Source organism: Ptiloglossa arizonensis, chromosome 8, assembly GCF_051014685.1.
Source record: "Ptiloglossa arizonensis isolate GNS036 chromosome 8, iyPtiAriz1_principal, whole genome shotgun sequence".
Lineage (NCBI taxonomy): Eukaryota > Metazoa > Arthropoda > Insecta > Hymenoptera > Colletidae > Ptiloglossa > Ptiloglossa arizonensis.
Window position 1 is genome coordinate 10,377,321 of NC_135055.1, and position 23,573 is coordinate 10,400,893.

Below are 23,573 nucleotides of genomic sequence, written 5' to 3' on the forward strand. Positions count from 1 at the left end.
GTTTGACAATCCTTGCTGCAACGCAACGTAGTGTATACATTATCTTTGTTGAGGTAGTGTTTTTTTTTTTACTACGTTACGGATCATGGTAATCCTGTAGATTCGCGTAGAGTAATCAACAATTTTCGTGCCCTATTCTGTGTTATTAGAGCATGGACCTGTATATAACCAGGATAATGCGGAGAGGTGTATTAAAGGGCGGATAAACCTGCCAACCGTACAATAACCGGCACAAGCTATGGAAGACTCCGCTCTGTACTATTCTTCTTTTCTTCGTCCTTCCCTTTCGAACTTTTCGAGTGTAACTCTAGATAGGCGCCACGCGTGGTATCGCATGATTAATGACTGCCACTGGTCCGTTACTTGTTCAACACTCGTGAGAGATCATTTTATCACGCTCAACGGATTTCAATGAAGCCGGTTGTCTGTTTTAACAACTCTCTCGAAGCAACTGAGGGATATCTTTACAGCGTCTTCGAAATTCATTACCTATTGCTCCGTTAATTTCGAAGATATCGGAAATAATTGATCTTCAACCAATTTCGTATTTTGTATCTCGAATAAGCTATTTAAATAATCTCTCATTGATCTTGAGTAGCGATTGTCGAGCGTTTGGTACGTTTACTTCTTTGCACAATGAAATATCGTGGTAGTTTTTTAGGTATTAAGTAAGTGGAAATATTCTATTCGTTTTCTTTTCTTTCATTTGCTTCAAACCGCATTGTGCACAAATTCATACTTTAACTTTGCATTGTCTCGTATATGCTGGAAAGAAGAATTTCTAAAACTATGTAATGCACTAAATAAATAAAAGAAAAAATTTTTTAAGCATTCTATGTCGTAATCTCTGTGTCATTTTTGGTCTAGTACCTGCAAACTTTCTACGGTCGAGAAAAAATACACGCAGTGAGGATTGCATCGCACGATTGCATCGTGTTTGCTTTGCACGAGTGTTAATGTGATTATTGTAGAGTTAAATCGGTACGCATGGTTAAAGGATTTTTACTTTCTACGCATTGAACGGTACACGTACGCGGGATACGAAAGAATGGAAAAGATCAAGGTAAAAGGGTGTCACAGGGAAAACAATATGAATAGTTTTGCGTGGCCATCGCGGTTCGCAGCGTGAGATTCTGTAAATACATTATCCAGATTTGCTATCCGTCTCTACGTCGAAAAATCTGTGATATACAAAGGGCTTTGCCACGTGGCGGGATCCCACGACGTATTTCTTCTTTTCCTCCATTCTCTCCTTTCCAATTTTTCCTTTCCTCCTTCTCGATCTCCCTTTCCCGTTGTTACTTCCGTAAACTCTCTTATGTATTTATCTACGGCCTTTTTGGCGTTCAGTCCCGTGTGTTTGCGTCGATATTATTTCATTTTCCGCTAGTCCAGGCCACCCTCGTAGACGTTGCGAGGGACAACTTTCCATTGGGTCGCAAGGGGCGTGTAACCTTATTTGCTGGTGCATGGCTGAAGTCATCTTCGTTATTCTATCTGGACAGAGGTTATACGCACCAATGTCGACGCCCGTACCACCTCTTGTCTTCGGACATCGTTTTAATCGCAGTCTCTTCATTGACCACTTTACCGGGATAACTAAGACCGCGCAACCATGCGCGTTAAATACTCTTCTAAAACCTATCCGTGAACCTATCCGTCCGAGCCGTATCCAAGTAGAATTCTTCGAGTAAACCAAGAGGAAGGTATCGTGTCGCGAAGTTCGAAACAACTCGTGATCATCGATTGGCATTGGATTCGTTCCGTTCGGCTGGCTTCGCGTAAAACGAACCGTAAATAAGAGATTTTGAAAGACGCCCATCAATCCGTCGCCAAGATTCTCTCCTCGTCGGTGTCATTGTCTCTCCTAGCGGTCAGACCGATATATTTTCCCAGCACTTGGAGCTCCCCGTGAACAGGACACGTCACCTCCTCGAGGACACCCAGGTCTTCCAGCGACGTTTTCAGATATATCCCACCATCGGCCATATCCGTTCGGTCACGCTGAGTTCACTATATACGCGATCACATCCTTACATATACCCGCGTGCACATCTACACGCGTGTCTATAAGCATAGGTATAGGTACCAGGCAGCAGGCACCAGGCACCAGCCAGGAGTTTCGTTTCATCCTACTTGTTGGCCAGGGTCCTTCGAGTGGCCAGAGTAAAGGACTTCTCCTTTTCTATCAAGTTCCCTCTCTCGTTCGTTCGTTCGTTGCGGGAGCGAGAGGGGATTGTTTGCACTCTCTGTCCCCTACCTTCGGTGCCCCTTCTCCTTACAGCGACTCTCCTTTCTCTGTTCCTTGGATCCTTAGCTTCGTCGGCCCGTCCACGCCCCACGGGATCCCGCCACCCCGTCGACCGAACCTCAGATTGCTTTTATACCGTGGATTGATTGACAATATACTTACGTTAGTCGAGTGGACCGTACAGTTATGGAGACGGCTACATCCCTATTGGCCCTCTCTCTCTCTCTCTCTCTCTCTCTCTCTCTCTCTCTCTCTCTCTCCTATTCCTCTTCTGCCTCTTCTCTTGGCCCTCGGTTGTACCTAATGCGATCCTCTTTCCTGTATCGGGCCACCGCTGCAGGATATTCTCCTCCTTTCGCTTTTCTCTCTGTTTTCGTTTTCTCTTATTTTTTTCTTCGCTCCTACTAAGTGCACCATTTTCTGGTAATATACCGGACATAAGGAAAAAAAAAAAAGGAGAACTTGAGCGTTGAGCGGGAGGACGCTTCGGGATATCGGTTTTGTCAGTTGAATACCCGCCCCGTTTCGTACGCCCGCGTTACGCAACCCCGTATTCCGTTGCGGCTCCGTTTATTTGGAAGTTTGTTTGCTTTCTTGTTCCTCGGCTTACACCGGGCTGAAATCACTCCGCGGAGTGAATTTAACAATGAACGATATTCCGCTGTTTTGGTACGTACAAGAATTTTATATGAATATACACGCCCATCGTATCGTAAATCCCACCGATACGTTCGGCTATCATGAATTGTGCCCTCGGAGAAGGTGAACGAAAGACAAAGTATCCCTCGGCGGAATCCATTTCGTGTGATCTGGAATACCCAGAGATCCCTATATTGCATCGTAAATCTTCGCGGCAAAGGGAAACGATGAACTTCAAATTACAAATTTGCTCTTGTACTTTTGGTACGCTGCCCTTGTTATTTAATCACATGGAGAACCAATTGCCAGGGTATGGTGTACACTGATTCCAACAACGTAGACTATCCGACACATCAGGAACGTACTCGTCGTTAATTCGAGACAACCTCTGAAAATCAGCAAATCGACAGAAATACTATTTCTAACGCGTTATAAACAAATGAAATATAAATTACAGACCAACGTCGTATTATGTGTAACACGTATTGTACGTAGTTAAAAGTATACTTTACGTTGAAAAAGAAATTACTTCGAATGTAGCGTGGTCTGTAACGGACGGTTTTCTAATGGCGGTGGCGGATATGTTAAGTGAACGTTTTATTGCTTCCTTTGGAGAATCGATCGGTAAAGTATCGGTTTGTCGTTACGTTGGAATTAAGTCTCGATCGATAATGCTTGTCGTGCGAGAGCTGTCGAGGGTGAGACCGGAAGTTGGAAACTTGTAAAAATCTTGCTTAAAGTCCGAGCGTATCCCTCGCGATCCGGGAGAGGGGCAGCACTATTCAGTGAATTCAGAATGCGTTTGGAGAGTCTCCAGTCCCCTCTTTACCTTTTCCATTCCCGGGAAAGACCTATGAATCGTCGTCGGATGGTTGTGGTTCCCTGAGCGTGGGACACTTTAGACGCTATGTCTCCGGAATACGTAACTCGGGATTTTGAACGTGCATTCTTCCCCATTCTTCTTCCTTCTGCACTCTATCCCCCTGTCTTTATGCTTTTCTGACACTTTTTCGGCGCTTACGTTATAATCGAATTATCTTGTTACGCAAACATTGAATTTATTACCTCGTGATTCGACACTCTCCATCGTCTGACTAAAACGTGGACGATTCTACGAGGCGAGAGATTCGATCCCCTTTGATTTTGCAGCTTACGGATTTTTGAATCGTTTAAGGGGGGCTGCTTGGGATTTGGGGCGAGAGATGAACAATATTTGGATGTTTCTTTTTGTTTTTTTTTTTTTTTTTTGAGAATAGTACGCGACATACGAAACTGAAATTTTGTACGGTAATTAATATAGTTACGGAGACGTAACGTAAATTTTGTCATACCGTTTACTTCAATAATGAACGATACATTAATAATATTTCTGTGCTGTATCGAAAATATTGACGATTGAAATTCCAGTAATTGGAAATGAAAAATACAAACAAGTTATTATTCTATATGAGTGTATAGCTCTCCTTTGAGCTACAAGAAACTTGATCGTTATTTGTTTTAATATCGATTCGCTTTATAAAATAAAATACAAAATTGAAAAACTCTATACGGTACCTTACTTGTTGAATTTCACCCGTTATTATATAAATGATAAAAGTAATAAAAAAAAAAGTTGAGTGTATTTAATCGCGCGGAGAAAAAATTGAATTTCCTTTTCTGCGTTAAACCTTTGTAACACAGACCGTTTACATTCGTTGTGCACTTTTTATTTTCTATACTACTGCTCGAAAGTATTCGATCGCTCGTATGTACGTTCGATAAAAGAGGAAGAGATTGATTATTATTTTGAAACGGTTTAATAATATTTGTAATTTTATTGATTTCGAGGAAGCATATATTTGTAATGAAAATAAATGTTGTTGCATCGGGCGCGTAATCAAATATTTCTTACCGATAATTTCAATATTTCATCGTTTACAATCATCGTTTATATTCACTTGTTCCGGTATAGTAAACACTGTATAGTCACAATAGTTTTATTTTACGCGTGTTGGAAGCTATAAAGGATAGATTTATTACGGGGAGTTGCCTAAACTATCTTCGGTCTGATCAAAGCTCGTCTCGATCTACTAGATGCCAGCGTAACACGTATGTATACTACACCGAAAACGGAATAGACCGGACGCCTAAACTGCATTTTACGACTGACAGCATCGTAAAACGTAATGCAGAAGCGCTTTTGGACCGTTGTTCAACGTACATAAATTCGCACTGTGTAAGATTTCGGGCGTGTTACGTGTTTCAGACAGAATCGTTTATGGAGAAGCGACTTCGTCGTAATTTAAGCGACGATTCTAAATACGGAAATGCATTAACAGAGTTTTTACCATTATTATCGAAGAAGGGATCCTTGTTATTAATTCTCTACCTGCTTTCAATCTTATCCTCTTTAATAATTTTATAATATGATTATAAATAGCGATTCGAATCACAACGGTGGGTAATGTTACGTTTCTAAACGAATGTTTGGTAATACATTCAGTTATTCTGTAACAATTTTGTACTTTGTTTTCGTTAATTCAAGCAGAACTCAATTCACTTAGCTTTGATGCAATAATTTAGTTCTGAAGGAAGAAATTCGCAAGAATCTCAACGGAGAGCCAATATCGCAGGATAACAATTACTGGCTCAGTGGGTACTAATTTATCCTCCTGGTGTAATAATTAATTTTGTAAGTAATATTTCGAGGATTGTTTCATCGCTGCTGGTCTTCTTGACATCGTTTTGCCTAGAATTAATAACAGTTGTTCGGACCGAATGCGTTTAATATTCATACGGAACGACAAATATAATTATACAACAGCCTTACCGTAACGCGATTATGTTCAATATGTAAAATCGGTTAGTTTAGTATTAAATTCATCATAAAGTTTCCATTACCCCACGCTGAAGGCGTAACGATAATCGGTCGATGGTAATAAACGATATTAATAATATTCTCTGTTTATTATTCGTGAGAAATAAATTCTAAGCAGAACTCTCTAACACTACACAACACTAAGAGTGTTATTCGATGTTTGGTAATTCATTGGTGGACGATGCAAATGTCCGTTCTCTCGTATTTAATAGGAAATTTGTAGCTTCCTTCGCGGCGTGCTCGAAAGTTAAATGAAAGAAAGTTTCGTCGTATACTTTAGGAAATTAGTCACCTTGCTTATCGAGGGGATACACAATACCCATTTTTCCGCCATCCTCCCGGACTTCGCCGCCCAACCACCATTTCCTCACTTAAGGGTGGCGTTGCAGTCTGAACTCCACCCTGATCCGCAAATATTGGCAACCCCGTAACAGCTACTCGTAAAAATCACTTGATTACAACCCCTCCCTTATCACCTTAAAGGTCCCCATAAGATGAGGCTGAAAGTAAAAAAAGTCATCTTACGACTTTTTTATGTTCATTGAGTAAAATGCGGAATTTGGCACGGTGGAAGTTCGTACGGTCTGTGTTCTTTTTGTTTTGAAGTTTAACGTTGTACACCGGAGTTTCATAAATCTCCTACATTTTAACTCGAACAGTTTTAATGGAAAGCTGAACATTTATTTCGCCCGTCCTTTACTTTCGTTAATATCTAGCTTTCGAATTTCATCGAAAATTTTTACATACTTTACGATCCCATGATGTTACTTTTTTTTTTTAAAGGTTTTCTGGCTTCTTCTGAGGAGTTTTCAAACTAGAAGCTTGGCGTTTAAAGTTTTATGCTCTCACCCATTTTAGAAACAGTTGTCCGTGTATATAGTGCGGCAAACGTGTTGCTTCACGTCGTGGAGTTATTTAGACAAATTTTTTACACGTACTAGCGTACTTTTCCTACTTATCTGAAACGTTGAAAAGTTTTATAAATATGAGCTTACACCCTTATTAATTTTCTTCTCGTTCGATGACAAATCTAAAAACTTTACTTTTAGTTTGATCATCTGATGGGTATGTTTATGTTTAGTTTATGTACAAATTAAAAACGAAATTTAATATATTTTTTGATGAACGAATTTAACTGAGAAATATTGAATAGCAAACGAAACCATGATGTGCTAAATGTAAATTCGTGTTAACTCATTTCAATAGTAATAGTTAATCTATCAATTCTTACAATTTTAGACGAAAGTAATAAGAATAATGTGTATCTTGCAAAAAGTAACGTTCCCTTTTCTTTTTAACTAACGATTACTTCGTGGATCCGAGTCACACAACATATATATTATTATTACTTTTTCTATATCATTTAATTCGTACAATTCATACGAGTCGATGTCACCATTATTGTATTTTATAATTTTTGTCCTATTTAATATTATTGCTTTTACTCCCACTATATGTTATATAATTATGTTTATTCTGTAGATTACTCAAAACTCACGAGTTCATTGAACTAAGAATCAGTACTTTTTTATTCGATTCAGCTTTGTAAATTGTCAGAGTACAATTATTTGAACGATATAAGTTTGTTGAGAAACGTTTCAAATTGTCCTTTTTCTGTTTCGTCAATTTTGGTAGCTCTCTTCTATTTACGCGAATTGTTCCAACAACCGTAGTTTTCTTTGCTGAAAGTCTAGTCGCTATCGATAGGTGTTTAAGAAAGCTTTAAATGGTTGTTCGTTATTGGATTGGGATTTTATTCGTCGAATGAAGATGTTTGAACAAATTCAACTTTTATAAGATACAAGAAACAAGGGGAGAAGAAAACGAAATGTTACCTTTTACAATTCAGAGTAACAATAACGAGGGGAAATCTTTGCGACTTTGTTCATCGAACGTGGCGGCACGAAATACCGTAACAAGTAATTAAGTTAGAAGGAGATTAAGAGATAAACTGTTTCTGTGTTTTATTTACCATAAAGCGGAGGTGGATTAATTCCTACCGCGATAAGAAGTTTCATGATTTTTCGAGACACGGAATCGGAAAGTTTCGCCGGTTTAAAAATGTTTCATTACGCCGTAAATATAGCCGACATGCGGTTATTTTTAACGACTTGGAAACGTTGTAACGATTTAGAATAAATAAGAAATCCAAAGACGTTATTATAATTTTAAATTGCTAGTTTAGTAAAAATATGTGTTGTTTCTTGGGTAGACTGTTCGAATTTTCATTATTTTTCTTTTGCAAGATTTACAAGATTGTCGTTTTCTTTTACAAGATTTGTAACGATTTAGAATAAATAAGAAATCTAAAGACGCCATTATAATTTTAAATCGATAGTTTAGTCAAAATATGTGTTTCTTGGGTAGACTGTTCGAATTTTCATTATTTTTCTTTTGCAAGATTTACAAGATTCGTCGTTTTCTTTTACAAGATTCGTCGATACAATTTCAATCTAAATAATCTCTTATTTATATTTTTCAAATATTTAACATCACGCTAATGATAGTTTTTTTTTTGATTTTTCCGTTTCGCTTTTCGACAGTTTCATTCTTGTTTCGCGGATTATTCACAATATATGAAACGTTTTCAAATTGTCGAAGAAATTGGAAACAAAGAATTATTTCAAGTAGTTTATCCTCTATGTGGTATTTTATAAAACCGTGAGGAAATTGTAAGGTTACACACAGTTTTTCAATTATATTTAATGACGTTCCATGTAACGCGACAGCCTCGATGTTTCAATAGGTAGGAACCTGGCACGATCTGATCGACAAAAGAGTCCATGTCGTTACACAGCTGCCAATGTATCGTAAATATCGCGAAATTATGTTTCTTTTAAGTAACCTCGATGCCGCTGCGGGCAGAAAGAACAAACACTACCGTCCGATTATACGTAAATTCTTTTGTTTGTTTCAGGTTCTTCTATTTGTATCACTTTTCGTTCTACGCTTATCACTATCGATTTAATGGACAATACAGCAGTCTGGCTCTCGTCACATCTTGGCTGTTTATGCAGGTAAGAATTTCCTGTGAAATAGTTACGACATTCTAATTTGTTTCTCGATCAGTGAATCGTCGTTATTACTTCTTTTGAGTAATCTAGTAATTAACAATATGTCGATCGTTCGTACAGTATTTTCTCAAAGAACAATCGATAATTTCAATATTGTAATATTCAAATCGATTACTCATTACAGTAATTGATTCGATACTCGAATTTCAGTATTCGAATCGATTACTTTTCTGTACTATTGGTCATACATAGGATGTTTGATCATTTTCTGGCCAAATTCTAGGCGCGGAAATAATAAAGAAAGTATCGTATAAGTAGGGGCTTGTAAATGTTTCGTTGAAAACTTATAATAAAAATATCAAGCGTAAAAGAAACTATCTTTCTTATCAAAGTATGAAAAGGTGCCTGAACAATTTCTATGTACTCGTTTTAGAATTGAAGCGTAGTTTTAGCGATAACACGAAGCACGCTATGCGATAATATGGCCCATGTGACACTTTATTCGACCAACGAATATCTACGACAATGAAAATTATATATTTGAATTTTATATATTTACGTGTCAAATGACCGAAGAATACGAACAAGTTAATCCGAGTTTTACATACGCGTACTCAATCTTTGTATCCCCAAGTGTTCATTACTCACCGATACACGAAATTTTGTGCGTCGTAATGTTTTCAACATTTAATTCCGTGGATTTACTTCGACTTCCGGGACTTGACAGCGTAAGAAAATATACTGTTTTCACGGACGGTGAACATCCGAAGCCAAGTAATTTGAAAGACAAACACATTTGCAGCTCTCTTGAGAAATTCCTCGTGATCGATGTCAGAAATGATCGATCGGTAAGCGGAACGTAAAAGGGGAAAGGTACTCCGTGACATAATTTCCAAACGTATGCCCATTGTTTGAAGAGAGTTCTTTGATAAGTGCTGGCTAGCATGCGCGCTAACTTCGCCCGAACATATTTATTCTCCGCTCAAGTACTCTCAAGTAGGTCGCAAAGTATTCCTGATTAATGCCCGTTTTCAGCACGAACGAACAACTGTTTCTCGCGCAAACTTTTGTATTCTCGTAGGAGTGCTTACACGAAGGACAATTATTTCGCCATCCGTAACGGCTGCTCGCGCCTTAATCCCGAAACATTTTATCTAAGTACACGTTTGCAACGCAGTCTTCTTCGGAACGAAATATTCGCACATTACTCTTCTTGATAAGAACGGTCCTGTTTATTGTTAAACGGAAACTTACTTTCACGGTTACTTTACGCTAGCAGGTTCTCTCGATATCAATTTATCCCTTTTTTCAATAACCGAGTAAATGGGTTTCTCTTTCTACACTTCGTTAAAAAATTCTCGCCGGGTTTGAAACATCGACATTCTTTGGAGAATTCTACCTTGATTTAAGCGTATCTGTAAAATAAATATTTTTGGAGAAACTTTTCAATCGGAGGACTCGAAATATAGTTGCCGAAATTGTACCTTGTATACGATATTTTGTTATATTTACTATTTGATAGTAATTTCTTTATAAATTATTACTGAATATTGTAACTTTATGTTTAAGATACCTGTTACCGTACGGTTAATTTTTCAATCGAAAACAAAATAATTTGTTATAAGGATTTCTCAAACCTCGTGTAAAAGGTGTTTGGACAATCATCGAAACTTTGCAAAGTGCGAGTAAATTATATACTTGCTGTCATCGAAGGTTATAAACTCAAAAAAGTACCTTTTGAGCAGATAAAAATTAGTAAATATACTTTCGAATAACCGAAGATAACCAGATACACGTAAAAATATTTATAAAAAACACTACTCCAATGCAGTTGCAAAGGTAACTCAAGTAGCTCCATTTTATTATCGATACATAATGTAGTTGTACAGATTCGAATCACTTCCAAAATTTAATTTTGCCCGCTTAGATTGTCAAAATATTGCACTGTGCCATTTTTATACTCGAGAATTTGGGGTCTACGTGACTTATGTCACTCAAAATTTCACGACTAGTCGTCCGTGACGTTCTTGTTCGCGCATAAATTCCTCGTTTGATTTTGAAGTTTCCTTCGATAATTTTCAACGCGCCTTTGCGTTTCGAGCTACAAGGTTAAAGTTCATTTGTTTCTTTCTTTTTTCTCGTCCTCGTTCTTCCCCCCAGCTCCCAAAGAAGAAGAAAGGTTCGTAATTGGTTCTTCGACAGCGAGTTCTAAGTTGAACGAGGTAAAACGAAAGGAGAATATTTTACGAGAGAACTTATTGGCCGGTGAAAGTCCTGCTATTGACAGTGACGGTAGCGAATGAAGAGCAGGCCATAGCCGTTGCTCTGCAACCATACACTCACCATCGCTCAAACTTAAGTTACGTAAACGCAACCAGGACAATGCACCTGACAGTTCAATCGATGAGAATAATTTAATGTCGAGTCAGGATTTCAATGAGCGAGCATAAATACCGTTCAATTGTAATTTCGTTGTATCAGATTCGTTCCTGGACGTCTTTTAACAGTATCGCATTGTGTTCGTGCAACGTCGGGAAAATTTGTTCGTTAACTAGCCGTTAAAAGCAACGTGTATCGTTGCCAAAAGGAATCGTGAACTCGTTCGTGTGAAAATTCTTGTAAATAACCAGGGGAAGATTCTCCAACGGATAATATAATACGATAATGAAAGTTATAAAATCCAAAGCGGCATTAGCAACGCGTACGCGTATCACGAGTCGCTGGAATTTTGCACGCAAAAATAAATTTTTCCCCGCGCCAATTATACGCGCTGGGTAATCTGATTCGATAGCGTACTTTGATAATCCAATGAATCATAATTAGATCATCGCGATGAGCGTATTAACAGTTATTATTATAATGGCGTTACAATAGGTAGCTGTTGCCGTTAATAACTACGTTCGATATGTGCTGTATATATTTTGCGTGGAAAAATTGAATACCATTAAAGTGTAATGGAACGGCTAATTAGTCGATAAAAGATACGAACGAACAACAGATTGGACTGTTTTGTGCATGCAGAGAAAGGGTGTATTGAAAGTATAAGAGAATTTGCAGTCATTTTTAACGCAATGGGAATATTTGTCTATCGTAATTTGTACAAATATAAAATGTAGCTAATATTTCACCGCGATACAATTAACGGTTAATTGAGCGTATAAAAAGTATGCACGCTCGAATAATGTTAAGTCTCGTTGAATATTTCCTACGGTAAGTACGTTAACGATCGAACATTTAAACAATAAATTGTAAAGTCCACTGCTATTTTTCCATAAGAATTGTACAATAGTACACTATTGTATCGATTCCTCAGCAAATCCATTTGTTCGGTTGCAAGAATCTGTTATCGTTTAAAATTCTAATTTAAAATTAAAGTCGCGCCACTAGTGTTTTTAATAAGTTATTTGGTAAAGTTCCTTTGTTCGGACTGTAACTAATTATTTGCATTCGGACGGTGGCGGATTTTCACTTACTGGGGCCCGAAGCTGAAACTTTTTATAAAAGGCGAACGTTATTATTACGAAAATGTATTTATCGTTCTATTATTCTTGTTGGATCCTACAGGGTTCGCGAGATGAAATATTTATCAAACGGGACTTCATTTACAATCGAACAATATTTATTCAATATAATGACAAGAGAATGTAAAACAATTAGAAATACAATGCGATTGACACTGTAACTCGTGTGTGTGGTAAACAGTAGAAGTATTAAGAACATTCAAACGTGCTCTGTGTAGGCTGATTCTTCTTCGTCAAACTCGGTTCAACATTACCAAATTCAAGTTTCTTCTCACCGTTCGTGAAGTAACACGTACTAGGTTGTTAGTTTTATCGTTTTTTCCATTGTAAAAAAATACTATGACACTTCAACATTGAATAATTGTAAATACACGAATGAGTCGACAGATACACGTAAAACTTGACACACGTTCATCAAACGGTAGTACTATCTTAAGAAAAAATAAAACGACGAACCTAATAGCTCCATTTGTTATCGAACGACAAAACTTATCGAGCAACCTGTTACGTTAAGTTTAAGTGGGAGCACACAAAGACCAATAAAAATTGGGGCGGTTTCCTCGTTATGTAACGCCGATAAGACCGAATGCAATTGTCACGCAGAAAGGTTACGAATGTACGTCGAACAAGAAACCCTTTGTTCGAGGAAAACGTGCCACGACATTGTCATAATTTTTTTCGGTGTGTGTGGACCTACGATGCGTAAAATGACATTGAAAACGATACGGTTGAGGCCCTTGACAATATGGACAAATTCCGAATGCTGAATCGACGGTCTCGAAAACAACACGGTGCAACAATTCTCCTCCCATTAGTTCTCTACTCGATGATGCATCCTCGAGCAATGCAAGTACTACTAGACAGAGAAAAGTCTCGTGTTCCAACTAAGTTCCACGCGGAGAAAAATCTCCAACAAACATATCTGCGAGAGTGTTAAACTATTCGATAACAAATTCCATTTAAAAAAAAATTAACGTCTCGTTTACACGGTCGCTATTTTCCAAGACCAAAAGACACGTTTCTTCCACACTTCCTCATAGCAGTTGCATCGAAACGACTAGGCGGGGGTCTTTTCGATGTATTGAATTATTATTAATTGTTAAATTATTTGATAAAAAATTCCATTTAAAAAAAGAATCAAGACCCCATTTCCACGAACCTCGTCGTTTTTCAAGATCAAAATACACGTTTCTTCCACACTTTCGAATAGCAGTTGCATCGAAACGACTAGGTCTTTTCGATGCAGAGGACCATGGCTGAAGTTTCGTTGGTTTCACGGTAGATCCAGTTCCGCGTTTCCAGAAAATATCAGCCCCGAAACGTTTTGAACAGACGGCGTGTATTCGTTTCCGCAACTTGATAGTTAGTTCACCCGGGTTAGATCCCATTCGCCTCAGTTGTATTCAATAACCGGAAAATACGGTAACCCTGGCTGCCACGAATTTCGACAATATTCCTCGGCCGGCAAATTAAGTTACTCGGTCCTGGCCCAGTTACGATTAACATCTGCCGATAGTTAAGCGCGGCTCGTTAACAAGAGCAACCAGGCGGCCAAGCGACGATCGACAATTATTTCGCGGGAACGAGTTTACGAATAGAGCGAGCCGCTGGAAAATTCGAAAACCCTGAGGGCAACAAGACACGACTGGGTAAACCGGATCGTTTTGATTCCTGGCATGGCTCTCCTCTCCCTCTGTTCCCTCTCGGTTCTCTCTCTCTCTCTCTCTGTCTCGTTCTATCTATTTATCTCCCCGCCCCGGTCCTTTTCTGTATAGGTCAGAGTTCAGGCGATTAGCCCCGCGGCATGATTATATGCCGGCCGATATCGATGTCATCGGCGTTGATTATCCAGCAAACGAAAATCCGATTTCCTCGGTAACCTGCTTCGCCCTAGCCATCGTTTTAACCCGGCTTACTTTTTCCCCCAGCAACGCGGAACCTATCTCGTTCCTCGTCGGATCCCCCTACCCTAGGATCCGGCTCCTCCGATCCCAGCTTCTGCCTTCGCCTCGTCTTCCTTTTCTGAAACGATGCAGATATAACGTTTCGTTATACCCGACGAATCACCGTGGATACCATTTCCTTCATGTCGACGACAGGTGCTCGGTCTCGAGATATCTATTTTCCATATTCAGTCACTCTTTTCCCTTCTTCTGCCGCTTTACTCCGTCCGCTTTCGAGCTATCGGCTTGCGCGTTTCATTCTGACGTTGTTGTTTTTTTTTCTCTCTTTTTTTTTTTTTCGTATCTTCGGTACTGGACTCCTCTGTCTGGCCGCCCGCGACCTGGCCGGTTGTTGGATTTTTACGTCCCGGATGAAGGATTATGTTGAAAAATTGCACGTGGTGTTTTCTCTCCTCCTTCTTCTCTCTCCACTACAAATTTTAAGTTCGAATTTATATCGTTCGCGTTGGAACACTTTCGGTTTAAGTTGATTCGTGCACGATGAGCGACGCAGTTGTATTTTTTTTCTCGAACGGAATATATTTCATTCAAAGACGGATGCCGTATGACAAAAAGAACTACTCTTTTCGTCGATGGAAAGATATAGGAAAAAAGATTTATAATGATTCGTAATGTAAATATTACATTTTTTTTATCAATCGGTTAGAATCGGTTGAACAACGAACCGTCAAAAATATAATGCACAGTATCCGGAGAGAGAATTCGATGAATAATACGATCTTGATTCGGAAAATTTTATTTATATTTTAATTAAAACTTGAGCACATACGAAAGACCCGCGCTTGTTTCAATAATTTCAGAAATGTCTTTATTTGTTCTGCGGCGGTACAAAATTATTCATACCCCGTATGCACGCGCAGAATGCCTGCAACTACGGTGAATAAAGGTATTGCAATCGGTAGCGGGTTCGGAAACGTAGTGAAGCGATGGGGAAGAGAAAGAGGGGGAGAGAGGGAGAGAAAGAGAGGGATCGGTACAGTGGTTCCGAAGGGTGCGAAGAGAACGAGAGAAACGATATAGAACAAATTTGGCGAATTTCCATATAAATTCTCTGGTCACGAGCGACATACACATAGTTCGCAGAAACAAGCGATATCGTGAGATCGTATGCACCAACCTGGTGCTCTGCACTAACACTTTCGGTGGTTGCGGATGCGGCTAATACAAACTCGCAAGTTAAACAAGTAGAGTTCTTTTGATATTGCGACAAAGCAGTTATTTTTCAAGCAGCGTTATCGATCGAATTAAATATCATTTTCAGACGAACAAGCATTACTATAAATTTACACAGCGAAAATGAATATCGTACAATGCAGGGAATCAGAGTTGATGGAAAAATCGTTTCAAGTCGATAAAAATCGCAATTCTTTTTTAGCATTGGTTGACACATTGTGAGTGAAATCACCAAGGTTTGTACCGGTTGGGAATTTAACGTGCAATACCACGAGTTGTAATACGAGTGTAATTTATTTTCTATTTTTGAGACTCAGAGTGTCTGTGTATTCGTTCTATACCAGGAAGCGTTACGAAATTGAACGGATAGCATTTCTTGTTTTGTTACGGGTAGAAAAAGTTGACGAAGAAAAAAATTGGACGGTATGACAAATTTTTTTCTTAGATAGATCGATTCCTGCCGTTCTGCGTATAAAAAATAAAAGGTGCACGGAACATAAATTTTTCACGAGATATTTAATGAAATAGTTTCATCGTTTCAAATAAAATAAGTTTCGTAGCTCTTTTATTAAAATGAATGTAAATAATATTCACTTCAATGGGCCTTCATTTTAAACATTGACGTTTATGCCACAAAAAATTCTATTAGAAATTTTAAATAATTACAAACACTATTTCCAATTTTCATTTCTTATAAACATATCTGTACAAATAAATGAAAAATAATAGCACGTTAAATATTTGTCGTGGAAATATTTATCACTGTGACAGATCAAGAGAAACAGATGAAAACAGTGATCGTAACGTACCGAAAAATTGACGAAATTATTTATCGAATATCTTCCAAGATGTATTTACTAGTAAAATTAAATCGTTTGTATGCCTCGTCGATGATTTTTCAAATTTCGATCGATTATCTCTAACGAGGACCATGTATCCACATAATCGAAACGTAGCGTTAATAAATAATTATCTTAATCTTTGTGGTTTGATCAAGTCAAACAACACACAATATCTATATCAAGGTTCTGTTGCAAAATATGTTTTAGATACCAGAGGTTGATATATCACGATGTAATAAGAACGAGCAGGAATTGTGGGTGATTAATGAACAGTCATGTTCTTGATATGATTTCAGCATTCCATGGTGTACTTCTTCCACCATTACGAGTTACCTGAGATCCTGCAACAGGCCCGGTTACAGAACCTTTTGTTTCGTAATCACCCCCAATCTCGTATGGCTGAACCATCGCCTGAATTTCAATCCAGCTTGAATGTAACACTCGCTAGTCTTGTACCATCGCCTGAACCTTCACCGACACGGGAACCATCGGTTACTAGGATGCCTGATCAGGCAGAAGAAGTACCTTCGTCTAGTCCAACGCAGGTTCAATCAGAATCGACCAATTCCGAGGTACCAGCCGAAGAAGAAGCGAAAACCGCAACCGAAACTTCCCAGTCGAGTGAAGAACAAAGCAACGAAGGTATGTGCACTGGTATCAAATTATCCAGATTATTCAGTTTGTGTAATTAGTCGATGTTACATTTGTTCCTCGATCAACAGCTTACGAAAGATCTTCCGGCTCATTCGCATCTATTTTCATGTCTGTATCGTTTAATGCAACACGAACAACCATCCAATTGGTTTTCATCGAGTAACTAATGTTATTCATTAATTTGGTACTTTTTCTCCGTGCAAAGTGACTAATTTATGCGCGATTTATTCGTTTCAAAGTAATCAGCAGCAATTTTATTTATGAATTCAGAATTCTGATAAGGTTATACGCTGTATTTTAAATATTATTAATTTCTTTCCCGTTAAATGTTCACGCTCCGACAAATTTGTTTATTCTTGGTAACCGTTCTGCATTGTATTGGATAATTGATAGCGATAGAAATAACGGGGAAAATACGAAGAAGTTATTGATTTTATAATGGTTCATTTGTTAAAAAAAAAAAAAAAAAAAAATAAGGGAGATACAACGTAGCCGTATTATTCAGGAGTAACGCGATTAAAGCTACATTGAGCGTTCAATTGTCTTTCGAGTTCAGAAAAATTCTAATGATTTGAATCACTTTACAATGTTGAATGCACACTTTGTAGATCCTGTGTCACCGACACTTGTCACTTTAACGCATTCGCGTATTGTTTGGCATATGCGATACCTTTGGATCGCGTTTCCATTCGCACTATTGAACTGGTGCCGATTATTTTCCTTGCTTTTAATTTTATCTAACGCTGCTTTTGGCGATTTGAATAATCGATAATCCTGTTAACGAGTGAAACTGATACGTCGAAGAATTTAGAGAATTTAGAACGATGATCCGCCCTCGATTCAGAATCATATTTAGCTCGAGGAATTTAGCTCGTCCAATAGTAGTTTGGATATCGAGATTAGAAAGAAGGAATATCGTCTTGTGTGCACTAAACCGTAAACATGATAACTTTTGTTTCGATCAATTTATAAACAATATACATTTTTTTTTTACAGGTTGTTTTTCTAACACATTTTAGGCCTGTGTTCCTTTATTTCCAGCTTTAATTTCAATTTAGTTTCTGCGCATATTTTTATTCATGTAACTTACCGTGTGAAGAAACGACTTTATATTATGCAAACTAGAACGAATATTTATTATATTTTATTTTCGTTCCTTTGATACGACGATACATTAATTTTCATAAAAGATATACTTTGAAGTTAAATATCTGTTTTTATTGCTTTGAGAGTTTTGCAAATGCAAGGACATCACTGTTATTATATGTTACTACAATGAAATCATTAATAATATCCATTCGAAATATTTCTTTGTTTCATTTACTTTTCGTTTATCCCAAAAATAATATTTATTTCAATTTGATTGTATCAACAGTTAGAATATAAAGGGTGTTCCATTTAAATTGTTACAATAAAATATCTCGTAGACAACTAATTAAAGGAAAAAAAGGATGGAACATATTTTCATGATTTTGAGAGAGGATTCTAATGTTGAAATTTTATTCTACGTATAAGTGTACATAACTTTTGTTTGAAATATTTTTCGGTAAACTTTTATTTCTAAAAAAATTTAGAGAAACATCTACGAAATGGTTAAAGTATTACATTAAGTTCTTACATTTACTACATTAATAACAAATCAATGTAATTTTTTTTTCGAGATATGAATATTCTCCAGCTTTTAAACATTCATTAATATATTTAATAAATGATAAATGCATAGATAATAAAGTGACAACTGCGTAAATACCGGTATCAATATTATCTTGACAAAATCTTATAGATCACTTCCGTTTTGAGTTGCTTGATAGCTGTTTAATCAAACATAAGTTATCCGTAATTGTGTCTGTATACAAGCGATTAGGCTTTCGCAAAATTAAAATAAAATTCGAAACACGAACATTAGATGGAGATAAATATTGAAACTTTTACCAGATACTCATTTTGTAATTGTTTCTCTACATATCTTAAACAGTAGAGGTTTTACGAAAAAATGTTTTAGTAATTACGTATTAAAAAATTAACAATTTCATTTGAATCCCCTCTTAAAATCATAAAATACGATAATCCATTCCACTATTTTTTAAATTATTTATCTACGAGATATTTCGTTGTGTCAATTTAAGTGCAACGCTATGTATGTACACTGTTGGTCATTAGTTTGAGATCGTCTGTTTATAATCATTTTTGTGTCACATCATTGAACCAGGTGAAACAATGAATCAAGAATGAGTAAAGTGTCATTCTTACATTTAAATACAATTAAACTAGGTACAATTAAGTATAATTAAAAAACTAATATACGGAACAAGACGAAAGCTTTAAGTAAATAAATAAAACATTAAAATTGTGTAAATGAAAAAAGAATGCTTTCGTCTTTTAATAAAAAGTAGAATCATTACGCTTCATAAGTAACCCTGCATATAAATAATTCAATATTCCTCTAAAACAGTCTGTTTCCGATTTATATAGTTATAGTTTCAAACTTCTAGCAAAGGTTACCAAGTATGCATAATTAATTCACGCTTTGCACCGCGTAACATTTCGCAAATCGTGTTCCAGCAGCTCCCAATTACATTCTGTGGAATTTATAAAAGGAATATTGTACATTTTTAGAAAAATTTAAAGAACTATAAAGATTTGTTCATAATATACGCGTATTGCGTTAAAATGTATTAAATTTCACGCCTTCGAATGTAGTACATATTTTAATACATGTACTAATTATTGTGAAACAAAGACCAGCTTTTCTTTTACAAATGTTGCACGGTTTCTTTACGTTTTTTGCCAGAATGTAAAAGAATGCAAATGTTAGTGGGTTTCATATAGACGTTTTTCTTTATCATTGTTCGATGCTAGTTTCATTACTGTTTTTGGTACTCGAATTTTCCTAATTATTTTTACGAATTAGATTTTTCTTAAATATATGATATTCTTCTCATATTTTCTTTCTATTAAGTGTTTCTTAAACAAAGTATTAGAAAAAGGTTTTCAGACTTGGAAAACGTATAGAATTCACTAAACCGAGTGAAAATATTATTGTTAGTCAATGTAATTCATTTTTCAATTATTAAAGTCGTCTCGAGGTCATGATATTATAGATCATCGAATTCGTTTCGATGCAAACAACAACATCGAACTATAAAAAATAAACGTTAATGTACAAAAAATGTCGACGATCTTGAAAAAGTGATTAAAACGACAGATCGCACACTTCAAAACCATTTAAATAACACTCTCTCGTTTTTTCCCACCTTTCGTAAGAACAGAAATAACTGTTCAATTTAAGCGAATCACCCTACATGTACACGAACAATCACCCTACAATCCATCGAAGAAATTCTAAAAGAAAATGTCAAGTTTATTTTTACAATTACAATTCGTTCCGTTACAATTTAATCAATGTAAAACGTCGTTCGACGTAGGGGCTGCTGGAACGAAATACGATATCGGGCCCAGCTCGACGTACGAAGTGCAAAGGGTAAGTGTTCCATTAAGTGTCGTTCCAACGAGTGTATCGATATTACTAATCATCTTTCGTCCAGTTTCATCTCTCTTGCTTTCGTCGATCGGTTCTCGATCGGGCACTTTCGTCTCGCTTTTACCTGGTTCCTTCGTTTTCGTTTTTTTTTCTCTTCTTTTTCACCCGTCTATTGTTACTTTTAGCGAGTAGAAACTGAACGTTGCTTTGAATCTTAGCAACAGAGAGCCCAACGGCGTTGAGCACGAGCACCGACACGAGTACCGACACGAGCACCGACACGAGCACCGACACGAGCACGGAAGCGAAATCAGTCGCACCAATATCTGGCAGCGTTGCTTCCAACGCCGAGGCAGGAGACAATGGTTCGTCCACAGATATTTCTATATCGGAAGGCTTTGAAGTGATCGAGGCTACGGAGGCGACCCGGAAGGAAACGGCATCCTGCCAGGACAAGCAAGAACACTAAGCGCCTCGAGCCATGCCAGTTGCATAGCGTATAGCCTGGGAGTAGAGAAGAGGTTGTCATTTCAGCGCGGCTGCATCTGCGTGCAGAGTGTTCCGGAGATGAAGAACCTCAAGGATCGTAGACAATTGGACACGGACCGTATCGTTCACTGTGGACCGTACGGGGAAAATAAAACGTTTATTTTATAAGGTATCGATATCGCAGCCCGGGAAAGCTCATACTTCAGCAACCTGGCCCGGGGTGGCCAGGTCTCAGGTTTTAACGAGTAACTAGGGACTGAGGATCGGCAGGGATGAAACGGGATAACTGGTAACTGGATTTCTTCACGCACGGGACCAGATAGCTAGGAAATATACTCCCACCAAGAGGTTAATGTATGCAATATCGTATTCCCGGGGTCAGAGAGAAATACGAAACTTTCAAGATGGCGAAACGATTTTTCGAAACGAATTCTTTTTAACCGTTTGTAAAGATTGTGGCTAGGATAGATTTTAACGAAAATTACAGAGTTCTTCTTTTCCCGATCGGAGCCGAGAACGAGCTTCTCTTCGGAGCATCGAGTGTTCGTTTCAACGAACATTCCTACATCAACAGTGCCGAGTTTTAAATACAATGTACCCGTATCCGTAATTCGATCGATCCGCGCGGACGATTAATATTCATACGTGAACAGTTTCTAGGTTTGTCAAATTTTTTAAACAGAATTTCCTCGTGTTTCGTGTTTTCTTCGAAATGGGACGATCGTGTGTCCACTGATACCGAGAAAATAGCGAAACTGTAGTTTCTGGAGGGAACAAGTTGGACCTTCAGTGAATATTCCAACGTTTCCGTTGTTTGTTCGTTGCACGTCACGTAGAGGGGGAGTGAACGATTTTTGAATTTCAAACCACGAAGATTTAACGTATCGGCCGCTTCTGACAATGCGACCGATGAAAAATGTAAGGAAAATGTTCAGACTCGTAAAGAATACCGCGCATTAGAAACGATTGTATATTTTAGATAAATCGGTTAAAATCTCAAAATGAAGTTACCTCCTTCCAGAAAATCTACCGTAAAATGTTTATCAACGCAAATGGAACGAGTATAACGAGACGAGTTCAACTACGACGGTGTAATGCATTTTGGTGAAATTTTTTTTTTTAAATAGAATATGCCTACACACGAGCAATCTATTCATTTCAGAGACAAAGAGAGACAATACTTTTCTCGATACTCAGCGGAGGACATATTTCATTATTACTAGATGTAATAGCCCGGTTTGCGTTAGAAAGGAATATTTCTGCTTGAAACAAAAAAAAAAGAAGAAGAAAAAACGAAAAAAAAATGTTAAGGAATTTTGACACAATCTTTACCCGTTCAGCTACAAATTAACCGTTTTCACTGTTTGACGTTCACCTCTAAATTGAATATTTCTTGTACGAATGGATTCTTGACACATTCATCCATTACTTTCCAATAGATAAACGGTTATTTATACTTTTTCGGTGCTAGGTAATCGGTTAAAATTCACATTTACGTTGATCGTTTGGTACGTCTTAGAGTTCATGCGAGCAGAGCGTAACTTCTGGTAGTCGTGCTAACGTCGACCGTAACGAATCTTTGTATCGATAATGCCAGTTTGTACAGTAACAACCGAGACTTACGTTGAGCGATTCATTCGTACCTGGCGGCAAGTTCTCCAACGTTATCCTTAGGCTTAATTAATTAAGTCGCTTAGTCGGTAATTTCACTCGTGGGAATTATAGCGCGCTTGGTGTACGTCGGAGCCGGTGAACGAATTTCACAAGTTAACGATCAAAACGACCAGAGGTGGCAAGAACGAGGTAGAGTGTACGTTACAAGCGGAAACTGATCGTTCACCCGTCGATGCCGAAGTCTCCGTGTTGACACGCTATTATCTAAGGCTTGATCATTGTAAAATAAGTTTTACTGTATCATACGTCCGAGGCGAGGTGTTGTTGCAACGTCTTCCGCGTGTTGGGTCACCCTGTTTTACTCTATTTACGGTTAAACCCGTTTTCGATGGTAAATCGAAACACGCGGCACGTCGTGATTAGTTTTAAGCGACAGCGATTGTAGAATAAGAATAGAAATTAACTGGTGATAGAATTTATTAAGAGATACTTACTGCACATATATTTATTCCTTTGCTAACAACGTTCTTATATCGGTACGTACGTGCAAATCGTATCGCGGAAGCGAAATCGGGTCGGAGCCGAGTGTTCGCTATGTTTGCACAGACACGATTCGAATGCCCGATCGCCATCTGCGAGAGTGTAACGCTTTTGCATGCAAAAATTGCCGAAACAGATTCTAAGGGTTGTAAAGAAACGAACGATCGATCGTTGTTTTAAATGCCTTAAATTTCCATTTACAGATATATACGACCGTGTAAAATATTTTCCTAAACTACTTATGTCGTAAGAATCTCTTTTTGGTTGTACATATTACTGCATTATTATTATTATTATTATTATTATTATTATTATTATTATTATTATTATTATTATTATTATTATTATTATTATTATTATTATTATTATTATTATTATTATTATTATTATTATTATTATTACTACAACTACTACTACTATTATTATTATTATTATCACTATTATTATTATCACTACTTTTATTACTACTATTATTATTACTATTATTATTACTATTATTATTGCTATTATTACTATTATTATCACTATTATTAC

The 23,573-nt window shown here is 37.4% G+C and overlaps 1 protein-coding gene across 2 annotated transcripts in view; it reads left to right on the top strand.

Moving 5' to 3' along the window:
• The window catches only part of LOC143149888 (membralin), a 107,548-nt gene extending 84,212 nt beyond the window's left edge, over positions 1-23,336 (top strand). The window contains exons 11-13 of one of the 2 annotated variants that reach the window (XM_076317683.1): positions 8,665-8,764; positions 16,558-16,903; positions 20,615-23,336. In XM_076317683.1, coding sequence (XP_076173798.1) covers positions 8,665-8,764; positions 16,558-16,903; positions 20,615-20,865 — 697 coding nt within the window. In that variant the 3' untranslated portion in view covers positions 20,866-23,336. Of the gene's footprint in view, positions 1-8,664; positions 8,765-16,557; positions 16,904-20,581 lie in introns of both variants that reach the window. The other variant, XM_076317684.1, reaches the window with a different exon arrangement.
• Positions 23,337-23,573: the final 237 nt, after the last annotated feature.